The 11,481-nt window shown below is 53.0% G+C and overlaps 1 protein-coding gene across 1 annotated transcript in view; it reads right to left on the bottom strand.

Moving 5' to 3' along the window:
* Nucleotides 1-3,879: 3,879 nt before the first annotated feature.
* EFCC1 (EF-hand and coiled-coil domain containing 1) overlaps nt 3,880-11,481 on the bottom strand; it is a 45,013-nt gene continuing 37,411 nt past the window's right edge. Inside the window, exons 5-9 of the mRNA XM_023728671.1 lie at nt 10,113-10,257; nt 8,793-8,958; nt 5,766-5,906; nt 5,197-5,266; nt 3,880-4,016 (exon numbers count right to left, since the gene is read on the bottom strand). Of these exons, the coding sequence (XP_023584439.1) occupies nt 3,880-4,016; nt 5,197-5,266; nt 5,766-5,906; nt 8,793-8,958; nt 10,113-10,257 (659 nt within the window). The remainder of the gene's footprint in view (nt 4,017-5,196; nt 5,267-5,765; nt 5,907-8,792; nt 8,959-10,112; nt 10,258-11,481) is intronic.

Here is an 11,481-nt window from a genome sequence, read left to right as displayed (position 1 = left end):
TCTCCTAGGGCTGTGGTGAGGGCAACGTGTGGTCAGGCAGGTGAAAGTACTTCCTAAACGGTGGGAATCAGAACAGTAGTGGGTACAGCTCACCTGGAGCTCGGTTCTAGTATATCACCAGATTCAGAGCCACTGATAATCTCTGTGGTGTATTTGCTGCCATTCCTTGGTAAGGAAAGAAACTCACAAACATAACATTTCCCTGGAAAAAAGATATTTTGGGATATGATTTCCAGGGATGTACTGTCTGTAGCCAAATGCCAGAAATGCTCACAGGCGGAAATAAATGGACACTGTAGACATCAGAGCCATTCCCAGGTGCTGCCTTCATCTCTCTGTGCCTCAATTTTCTTCATATATAAAATGGGAATGTTAAACATCTCCACATCTCACAGGTTGCTTTAAGCTCTCCATAAATCATCAGATTAAAATTTTGTCTCAACAAATTCTGATTGTATCCACAGACACCTCTGCCGTTCTAGCTGGGTGCCTACTGTTCTTTGTGGCTATCCTCAGTAAAGGCACTGCTTAGTTATCACAGAGCTGGCTGGTCAAGTGGCTTCCACCATGTGAAGAAGGACAACACCCCAGGGAATGGCAAAGCAACTAATGGAAGGAGCCTGGATCCCCATGTGACCATGTGGAGCAGAGCTGCCCTGCCAACTGGCACCACTCACCTCTGGCCTGTTACAGGAGAAGGAAACTTCTATTATGTTTGATCCAGAGTATTTTGGGGGTCTCCTTATTAGGGCAACTTAGCCTGTACCATAACTAAGCCAGACCCTAAACCCTTAGCAAGCCCAGAGTTTCCCAGCCAGAGGAACCTGGCAGTGGGTAAATGCACCTGAGACTTGGGCTCATAAGACAGGGGACCCCAATCCACGCTCAGATACTCATTTGTTGTGTGATGCTGGGTAGCTCCTCTGGGCACCCCAAGATCCTGCCCCACCTTATAAACTTGCCTTGGATAAGACGAGGGGCATGCAAATGTCTGGTAAACAGTTGATTGCTGGGCAGCGGCGAGAGGGTTTTTATGAGGAAACTTGCCAAGGATGAAGCTTAGTGTGGTTGTAATCGACAAGAACCTTCTCTGTCTGTTGTCTGGAGATCCCAGGTGGTCGGAGCTGGGGGAGCTTCAGGGATGTCTTCTGAGCCCTCTTGTTTTATTTTTTAAATTAACATAGAGTAAAACTGATTTTGTGGGGAGGAGTTTCTAGTTCTATGAATTTTAACACATGTATAGATTTATGTCCACCACCCAAACGTCAGTTTGTCGTACTGTGATGGCTTGCGTGTTGCTGTGATGCTGGAAGCTATGCCACCGGTATTTCAAATACCAGTAGGGTCTCCCATGGTGGACAGGTTTCAGTGGAGCTTCCAGACTAAGACAGACTAGGAAGAAAGACCTGGTGATCTACTTCCAAAAATTAGGCAATGAAAACCTTATGGATCACAACAGAATATTGTCCAATTTGCTTGTTTTGGGCGCATCACAGGAGGGATCAATCAATGGAGGAGGATGGTGAAGTAGAGGACGAGTGAGGGCGAGAGAGACCTTCAGTGAGATGGACTTGTACATGCCGGTGACTGTGAGGATAGTGCAGGACTGGGCAGCTTTTCATTCTGTTGTACACGAGGTTGTCAGGAGTCGGAGTCTACTCGGCAGCAGCTGACAACAACAATAGATTCATGTAACCCTGCGACGTGAGCACATAGAACGGCCGCCCCTCTCACTGGCAGGTGTGGGCTTTGGGGTCCAGCAGTCATCAGCAGCAGAGCTGGAGGAGTCAGCCGGGGGCTCAGGCTCGGGGAGCCTGCTCTGCTCAGACCAGCCTCCCAGGGTCTGGCCTTGCTCACTGGCCCTGGGGGGACTTGGGGCCCTTCCCAACAGGCCTGTCCCATTCTGACAGGACCAGGGGTGGGTGGCCCTTCTGTGATGGCCACTGACCTTGGGTTCTTTTATTCCATTTCCAGAGGAACTATCTTGAAACTGGGCTTGGGGCCTGTGTCTCCCTCCTGGAGGGCCTGTAGTGGCTCCCTGCTGCCTCCTGTGTCCCTCTTGAGCTCCTGAGTGCCTGAGGCTAGCCCAAGCCCCTCCTTCCTCACTCCCTGTAGCCCCTGCCCAGGAATGCCCATTCCCTGGGCTTCCTACCCCTGCCAGTGACACCAATAACGGCACGTCTGCCAAGTCCCAAACCCCACGGCCACTCTTAGAGCCCTCTCTTCCCCACGTCCCCTCGTCTCTGTCCCCATGACTCTGGCTCAAGCCTCCTTGCCCTCCATTCCTGCAGCAGCATCTTTTCATGGTCCCCTGCCTCTAGCCCATCCTGCACATGGCAGCCTCATCCTGCTGGAAACCTTCCATGGCTCCCCATTACTGTGAGGTAAAGTCCCAGGTCCCCGTCCTGCCATCGGGGCCCCTGTGATCTTCCTGCTCCCCACCGCTGCTCAGAATGGACCAGCCCTTCTCCCCATGACCCCCCCCCAAGTGCCCCCACCCTCCTGCTCACACGGACGGCTCTGTGTTAGGCTCTCATAGCAATTTAGTACTTCCCCTCCATTTGCCTTGATTCCATCCACACTGCCCTGCAGTTCCTGGCTGTCTTAGCCATCCAGTGTTGCTGTAACAGAAATACCACAAGTGGATGGCTTTAACAAAGAGAAATCTATTCTCTCACAGTCCAGTAGGCTACACGTCCAAATTCAGGGCATCAGTTCCAAGGGAACGCTTTCTCTGTCGGCTCTGGAGGAATGTCTTTGTGATGCATCAGTCTTCCCTTGGTCTGGGAGCTTCTCTGCGCAGGAACCTCAGGTCCAAAGGATGTGCTCTGCTCCCGGCACTGCTTTCTTGGCGGTATGAGGTTCCCATGTGTCTCTATTCGCTTCTCTCTTTTATATCTCAAAAGAGATTGCATTAAGACACTATCCAATCTTGTAAACCTCATCAGTATAACATCATCACAGTGATACAATTTACAACACATAAGGAGATCACATATAACCTCATCATAGTGATAGAGTTTACAACACATAAGGAAATCCCATCAGATTACACAATCATATAGTGCTGGGAATCATGACCCAGCCAAGGTGACAGATATTTTTGGGGACACAATTCAATCCATGACACTGGCCAATGAATCTTTCTCTCCTATGAGATTTTAAGCTAGGTGGGACAGGCATCATGTCTTAGCCTTGCTGTGATCCTGTGAGGCTCAGCACCAGTACGTGTTTAGGAAACAGGAGTTTCAGGTACCCCCACCCTTTTACTCTTGCTGTGACCTCAACTTCCCTCCTCTTTGCCCATCCAAATCCTACCTCTCTTCTAGAGCTAGTTCAAGGCCAGCTTCCACCAGGAAGCCCACAGTAATCACTCCTTCTTTAGAACTCCCCTAGTCTTTCTTGATCTTCAACATTTCCTGGGGGCTGTGGTGTTTCCCCCAAAGGGACCAAGAGTGTCCTGAAGGTTGGGACCGGTCTCCCAACCTGGGAGCAGCAGGCACACTGCTCTGAGGGCAGGGAAACAGCAGGAGGTACAGGCTGATCCAGCAACTGCCAGCCTTAATGTGGACTCTGGCAGCAAGAACATGGGGTGGCCAGGGAATCTGGGAGGAGTCCAAGGAGGGGTGCACGCCAGTCTCTGCGGTGGGAGGTGCTGGGCTCAGGCCAGTCTTTGAAGGAGGCAGAGCCTCCAGAGTTCCAGTGACCATGGTGAGGGTCCCTAGTGGCCCAAGCCTTATAAACCCGGAAGCAGTGGCAGTTGGGCTGACCATGGAAGGTCGGATGGTGGTCCAAATGCCATGGGGAGTCAGATGGCAGGCTGGCTGGTGCTGCTCTGACAGTGGCCAGGCTGACCAGGTGATCCCTGGGACAGCGACCTCAGCAGGAGATGAGGAGGGAGTCGTTGAGGGCAGGCGCTGTGGAGGCTGGAGCCAAGGGCTGTCTCCGCAAGAGCTTGCAGCCGGCCAGGGCTTGGTGGAGGACATCCAGGGTGGCCAAGGGCCCAGCTCTCCCCTCTGGAAGGAAAGAGAGAGGAGGCACAGGGTGAGTTTGCAGGCCCAGCTCTGCTTGCCCCTGGCCCACAGAGCCACTCTCCCTCCTTCCTGGGGCCCCACCATCCCCAGGGCACCCACTGTCATGCCCTGTGCTCCTCCCAGCCCTGCTCAGCTTCCTTTGAGGCCCCTGCCTCTACCTACCCCACTGTCCCTTTCCCACTGAAGACCCTGTTGATGAGATTCTAGCACAAAATTCTTGGTCTCTTCCTTGACACCAGGCCCTGTGCGGGGCACTGGACGTACCTGGATGAATGCGGCCTGCCCAGAGGTGCCTGGTGAGGCCCCGGGAGCAAGGGCTCCACCATTGTTCGTCAGCCCATCAGCCTGGGGGCCCCGTTGAGGCAGGAGCTTGTCCTTGCTCGTCTTGGTTTCACGGGGCACAAGCTGGCACTGATGGGACTCTGCTGCCCTGAACTCTAACATGGAGGCCAGATAGCTTAGTGCTTAAGAAAGAGCTCTGGCTAGAACCCCAGCTTTGAATGCAGCCAGCACTGGCCCTCTCTGTGCCTCTGTGTCCTCATCTGTGGAATGGGTTGCTAACAGTACCTTCCTTGCAGGTTTGCTGTAAGAACTCAGTGAGTTAAAAATATTTAACACATTCACCCAATCCCTGGAGTCCCTGGGTGGTGCAAACGTTTAGCAGGCTGCTAAGTGAAAGGTCAGGGGTTTGAGTCCACCCAGAGGCACCTCAGAAGAAAGGCCTGGTGATCTACATCCAAAAAATCAGTCATTGAAAACCCTATGGAGCACAGTTCTACTCTGACACACACAGGATCACTGAGTCGTGGTCCACTCAACAGCAACAGGGGTACCCAGCACTAGCACGCAGTAAGCCCAGGGAACGTGCAAATCTGCACTGCCGGCAGGGCGCGCCTGCCTGCTCTTGCTGGACTGACCCTTGGCTTCACTGGCCTCTGGCTGGGAGTTTTGCTCCCCTGCTCTCACTGAATAGCACTTTTAACTTTCCCAAGTCTGTTCCATGATGATATCCCTTCAAGGCATACGGGGCAGGGAGAACAGCACCATTCTGCAGAAAAGACACTAAGGACAGAGAGTGCTGGGCCTGGGCTGAGGCTGGGGTTCTGCATCAGGATGCCTTCTAGCCGTTATCCCAGTGCAGAAAGACTGGGGGCTCTCCTACCTTGTGGGGGATCCCCGCAAGCGTTCAATGTGCTCAGCAAAATCTTCCCCAAAGCTCTTTTCGAAATGTTCTTAAAAAGAAACGAGGACGGGCTGGATCAGATGAAGCTGCCTTGTTCTCATTCAATGGGGTGAGCACAGGGGGCCTCTGTCAGCTCCCTGAGGCAGTAAGGTACCCCTCTCCCATCATCCCTTCCCGGTGCCCACCCCCAGACCGCTTGCTGGGCTTCCTGGAGACTCTTGGTGGAGGCTGGAGAGTGTATAGGATCCATTCCTTTCAAGGTCATATTTATGAATTATTGTCACTTACATACATTAACTCATTTAATCCTTGCAACAACTTTTATTCTGAGACCAAAGTTAGCATAACTTCATAAAATGAGCTGGGGAGACTTCTCCTCCTTTTTAGTTAACTTCTCTGAGCCCCCACTTTCGCATCTGTGTAACGGACATAGATGATACCTGCCTACTGTAAGGGGAAGCTGCAGCCCAGTGCCTGACTCGGGCTGGGGCCCCCTCCCCAGGGCCCTGTCCCCTCCCTGAGTGCCCGGCTCCCTCCCGTGATCCTACCAGGGTCCGGAGCCTCTGCAGGAGCTGCAGCACGTCCACCAGCTTCTCCTCCAGCAGGGACAGCCGCACCCGCTCCGTCTCCACTATCTGCAGCTCCAGCCTCAGGTGCTCGTTCTCCTCCACCTTCCGCTGCAGCTCTGCCTATGAGACCAACGGGCTCAGCGCTCACAGCTGCCCTCTTCCTGGCACTCACGGCACCGGCCTCATGCAAGGCCTGTGGCCTGTCGCAACTTCCTCTGGCCTCTTTCCCAGTGGTCATCTCACCTGGTCTCCTAAAACATGCTAGGCAGCAGGGAAGATAAACCACCCCTGTCCCCTCGAGGATGGCACTGAGGCCCAGAGGAGCTGTGTGCCCAGCCGAAGGCTGCACAGCAAGTCAGGCTGATGTAAGAATGTGCCTATTTTTTTCCTAGTCCAAGGACTCTTGTCTCCCATCTCTTCTCAATCCGGTTTCTTTAAAAATATTTTGACTGCAAGCAACAGAAACCAATCTGGCTAGCTTACACAGCAGGGAATTTACTGGCAGGCTAGTCGGTTGGACTGGCAGCTGGAGGACCTAAGGAATGGGGCAGCTATGAGGATCAGACAGCAGGAATGTCTCAAGCCCCTTGCTCTAACTCTTCCCCCACCCTCCCCAAGACTGAAAGCCAGGGAGAGGGGCTCCACTGGCCCAGCCCGAGTCCCTGCCCACCTCGGCTGGGGTGGGGGTAGGGCTGAGACTGTCAGTCCCACCGGCAGAGGGTGTCACACAATGTCACATTTCCACCTGCAAGGATGCGTGCAAGGAGCCGGGCAGTCCCGCACTTGGTGTTGATGGAGGAAGGTGTGAATCTTCAGGTGCTCAGGGCCCACTCTGGGTTCCAGGTAGGAGGAGAGCAGGCCAGTGCCTGCCCCACTGCTGATGCGACTGGAGAGCGGGCTCAGGACCCAAGGGCCCTGCCAGCCCACGCATCTCAGGAATTGTCTAATTTTGTAACTCCCTAGCCCCCTATTTCCTTACAATCTACTTCGGAAAGGGGTGGTGGCCGCGCCCTTTGGAAGACTGTGTCTGCCACGTTATTTCAGGATGGTTAAGAGCACCACATGGAGCCCTGATGGCGCAGTGGTTAAGAGCTTGGTTGCTAACCAAAAGGTCGGCAGTTGAAATCCACTAGCCACTCCTTGGAAATCCTATGAGGCAGTTCTACCCTGTCCTGTAAGGTCGCTACGAGTTGGAATTGACTCGAAGGCAATGGATTTTTTTGGTTTTTTAAGGGCATCACACTTCGCATGTACAGTCCTCCTCACCAGCCGCAAGGGCTGCAGCGTCCTGCAGGGCGCCCTGCTGGACATGGTGAAGACCTCAAAGACAATAGAGCAATGGTGGTGAGGATGTAGCAACATTACACATATAAGACCAGCACAACACACAGGAGTACTAGAAGGTGTCTACTTCCTAACACTGATATCCACAGCTCCTATTTACGCAGCGCTCACGAACGAGGGTTACCCCTTTTGATGCATGTAGCATGGTACTGTTATCATGCCCATTTTTCAGATAAGGAAACCAAGGCACAGAAGAGCTGAGGAATTTGCCCTGGGCAATAGAGCTAGGATTTGAACCCAGGCAGTCTGACTCAAGGTGAGTAACCCTTCTTCTCAATCACATTTTTAGACTCTTCAGGGCCTCTCACAGTAGGGGGTGCTCCACCTGGAGACAGAGACCCCAGAAGTCAAAGGAGCTACAAACCCCATTTCGCTGGGATGGTGTGGACTAGCCAAATTGGTCTGCATTCAACGACATTCATCCTCATTTCCTTTTGTAGATCTCAACAAGATATGTACATGACCTTGACCTTTGTCCAATTCACTGAAATGCTCAAGGGACTGTCTTTTTTCTGTCTTGGTTTTTTATTTGATATACTAAGAGGCTGGAGCCTAAACAGTGGAACCAATGACCCACTCAAATGGTCTCCAGAAGGAGACAGCGGGTTTGGGATGGCACAGTGGGGTGGTTAAGTTCACGGCTCCAAGCCCAGTTCACCTGGCCTCTCTCTCCCTGGGTCCTTACCGATAAGGTGGGCTCAATCACCCAGCCCATCCCTACCTCATCGGGCTCTTTGAGGATAACACAGAACAAAGCCCATCCAGAGCTTCACACATGATTAGTGCGCTGTGTTTTTATTATTTAAGGAGAGAGGACTGCATCAGGCCACAGATATGTGAAAAACAGGACAGATTTAGAATTTCAGGTATACAAATTAAAAACAAAAACACTATCTTACATCAAAACGGCGGTTTGCAAAAGTGCAACAGCCTAGGGCTTCATGGAAGAACTTCCAATAGCATCTTATTTGATTACTGTGAATAGAGAAGTCACTATGGAGTAGAAAGACTGGAAAAATGCTAAGTGGTCCGAACTGTAATGCAGACACTTTGCTTGGGGCCATCTGTTGGTGTTGCCTGCCCAGCCTTCCTTCCTCCTCTTGGACTTGGAGGAGCACTCCCTTTCCTTTTGCAGAACTGCCCCTTCTCCCCTTCCTTAGACTGTGGTGGAACTGTCAATCACAGAAACTTGCCCCTCCCCTCGACCACAGGGATTGGCCCAGGGACAGGCACATGACTGTGGCTGGGCCAATTGGAGTCCTTCCCTGAGATTTAGTTTATTGGGAGTAAGACTCTTATTTTCCCTCTGGGGTTTCTCAGGTGGCTGATGGAAGCCTAGAGCTGTTTGTGGTCCTGCCTTCCCCTTCTTTCCCTACGTGGAGGAAGCCCCTCTGAAGTAGGGAAAAGTGAGACCAGCACCCAGAGAAGCACAGAGCTGAATGGGTAGAGATAATCTGGTCTGAGTCCCTGGATCTAATTGTGTCTGAAGCTCTTGTTACCCCTGTACTTCTCAGCTCCACGTTCCAGTAAAAGATTCTTCATTACACTGAAATCAAAGGAAATCATGTCTCCTCTCTGAGTCTTGGTTCACTTGGTTTGCTCATCTGTGAATGGGACTGAGCTCCCTTGGGTCCAGCCCTCAACCTCTGGGGCCCAGCTGACCTCCTCCCCAGGTGTCCCCAGGGTCTTCCCAATGCAGCCCTGGGTCCCCAGCTGCTCCACCAGCATGGCAACGTGGGCCTTCAGCTCCCCCAGGGTGCAGGTGTGGTCTGCTTTGCCAAAGTGGCCGAAGTAGGTCATGAGCTTCTTGGCGGGCTGGCCATCACACCTGCAGTGAAGGAGAGCACCAATGCTGCGGGAAGCTGCTTTCCAGCGTCTGCTGCAGCCTCAGAGAGGGCGTCATGACTAAGTCTGCCTCGTTCCAAAAGCTGAGCCAGGCACCCCCTGCTCAGCACCCTCCCACGGCACCCCCCTCACTGACAGGAAAAGCCAAAGGCCTCACCTGATCTGCCCCTGTGACCTCAGCCCCACCCCTTTCCCACTTGCTCTGCTCCAGCCAAGGGGACCTGCTCCCTGTCCCTCCGACATGCCTCAGGGTCTTTGCACTTGCTATTCCCTCTTCCTGGAATGCTCTTCCCCGGACATTTGCACTGTATATTCTCTTACTTCCTTCCCATCTCCGCTCCAATTACGCCTTCTCAGGGAGGCCTTCCCAGCATCTCCCTGCAACTCACTCTGCCCCTTACCCATTTGTCATTCCTCACTAGAATAGAGGCTCCAGAAGAGGAAGGTCTTTGTCTTATTACTGTTTTCCCAGGATTCAAACAATTGCCTGGCACATAGCAGTTGCTTAATAAATGTTTGTTGACTTAACGACTCAGTGATCACAATAACCCCAGAAAATCCATAGCACTTTACAGTAAAAGTCAATGCTGCCTCCAATGGTGTGCTTACTATGCGCCCAGCACCTGTTAAGTGTTTTATATCCTGGTTTTCAAATCCTCACAAAAGCTCCACCAGACAGGTGTTATTGTCCCATCTCAGAGATGAGGAGACTGAGGCTCAGGGTTGTCCAGCAACGTGTCTGAGGTGCCCTGGGTATCCTCGGCTAGGATGGCCACAAGGACTAAATTAACTCATAGATATGAAAGTGCCTGGCCAGGGCCAGGCTGGAGGAGGGACTGGAAACAGTGTTTGTTGCAAGAAACTGGATTAGGGAAAGGTCTGCTGTGTCAGGGAGGGACACTGGAGCTTTGGGGCATCTCTTGGGACAGAGTGACCTAAAGGATGGGAGGTCATCACAACCACCCATGAGATGTGCTCCCCCCACCCTAGGTCACTGAATCCCCACACAATCCTCCACCCAACAGTCAAGGGGACAGAGCCAGGACTGGACCAGGTTGGTGTGCCTCCCAAGTCCAAGCTCTGCACAAGCAGTGGCTCACTGCAGGCAGGTCCTGGACGTCTGCCTGGCACACGCACCCACTCCCGCAGCCGGAGAGGCCCGCTAGCAGCTTTTTGACTTCGGCCGCTGGGGCCCTCTGCCCCTCCTGCCACTTCTTCTCCTCGGCGTCCTCCTCGTCCGAGGCGGCCTGGCCCTCCACGGAGCGGAAAAGCTGCTCGTCCCCTGCTGGAGAAGCACAGGCATGGAAGCAAAGCCAAGTGCTGGGTCAAGGGTGGGGATCCAGGCAGTCCCCCCAGGGGTAATGGGGTGTGGGTAGTCAGGGGAGCTCTGGTGTCCTCTCCCACCTCCTCTAGACATCTGCTCCTGCCCCACTGCCCAAGGTGCCCAGGAACTGCCAAGGACAGTACCGTCCGTTACATGACTGCCCAGGAATGAGGCCGGGCCCACCACAGCCCCTTTCTGGGACTATACACAGGGCCACTGGGAGAGATGATCCAACAGCCAGGGCCTGTCTGTGGTCTCAGAGGTGAGCACTATTTCCATTTTAGGAGACAGCAGTCCCAGCCAGAGAAGGCCAGGCTGTCTCTTAGGAGTTGGGGTCAGAGTATGGGGCATCAGGTCAAATGAATTTTCAACTCTCAGGGAACTGAATACTTTTAACGTTTGAGAGTGTGTGGAGGAAGGGGGTGTTATGAATGTGATCATCTGGGGTCGCCAACATTGCTGTGCCTTGGGCCGTGGATGTCAACCTGACTGAGCCTCAGAGAAGCCTGGGGTCAGCTGTGGTCACCTCGATTCTCCCTGGGCACCCTCCCCCTCTCCCAGGGATATGGGTGTCAGGCCTGGCCAATCAGAGCACAGAACACCATGCCACAGTGACTGGCACAGGGAAGGGCGGGGGTCCAATCTGAGCCAACAAGAGTCAGGCCGTACTTTGACTTGAACTTTCAGGGAAGAGAAGTGTCCTTTTCCTCTGGCCTGGGAGTTGGGGGTGTGGCCATTTTGCTCTCTCGGAGGGGAGAGTGATCTGGAAAGTGAATATGTGCAGAGGAAAGCAAGGGTGGCATCACGAGAGATGGGTATCTGCTGGCATTTCAGCTGTGCCTGAAACCCACTTGGACTTTTTAATTATGTGAACCAGTAAATTCCCTTTTAGCTTAAGTCAGTTTAGGTTGAATTATCTGCCACTCGCAGGCAGAAAATGTTCTGATACGGCTGTTTTAAGAAATGACAAAATTATGAGCTCCCACCCCAGAGAATCGTGTGCAGTAGAGCTGGTTGGGCCTGGGCATCTGTGTCTGTAAAGGGCAGCTGGGTGGTTCTGGCTGCCTGGCAGGTCTGGGAGCTCCTGACAGAGGGCATCCTGACTTCCCAGCTGAGTGTGCTAATGGCACTTCTGTCTTAATAAAAAGTGTCCAAGAGCAAACAGAACCAGAACTGAAGTTA

Source organism: Trichechus manatus, unplaced genomic scaffold (genome assembly GCF_000243295.1).
Source record: "Trichechus manatus latirostris isolate Lorelei unplaced genomic scaffold, TriManLat1.0 scaffold00001, whole genome shotgun sequence".
Classification (NCBI taxonomy): Eukaryota; Metazoa; Chordata; class Mammalia; order Sirenia; family Trichechidae; genus Trichechus; species Trichechus manatus.
Note: the sequence above shows the minus strand (reverse complement) of the source record. Positions and strands in the feature narration are given on the sequence as shown.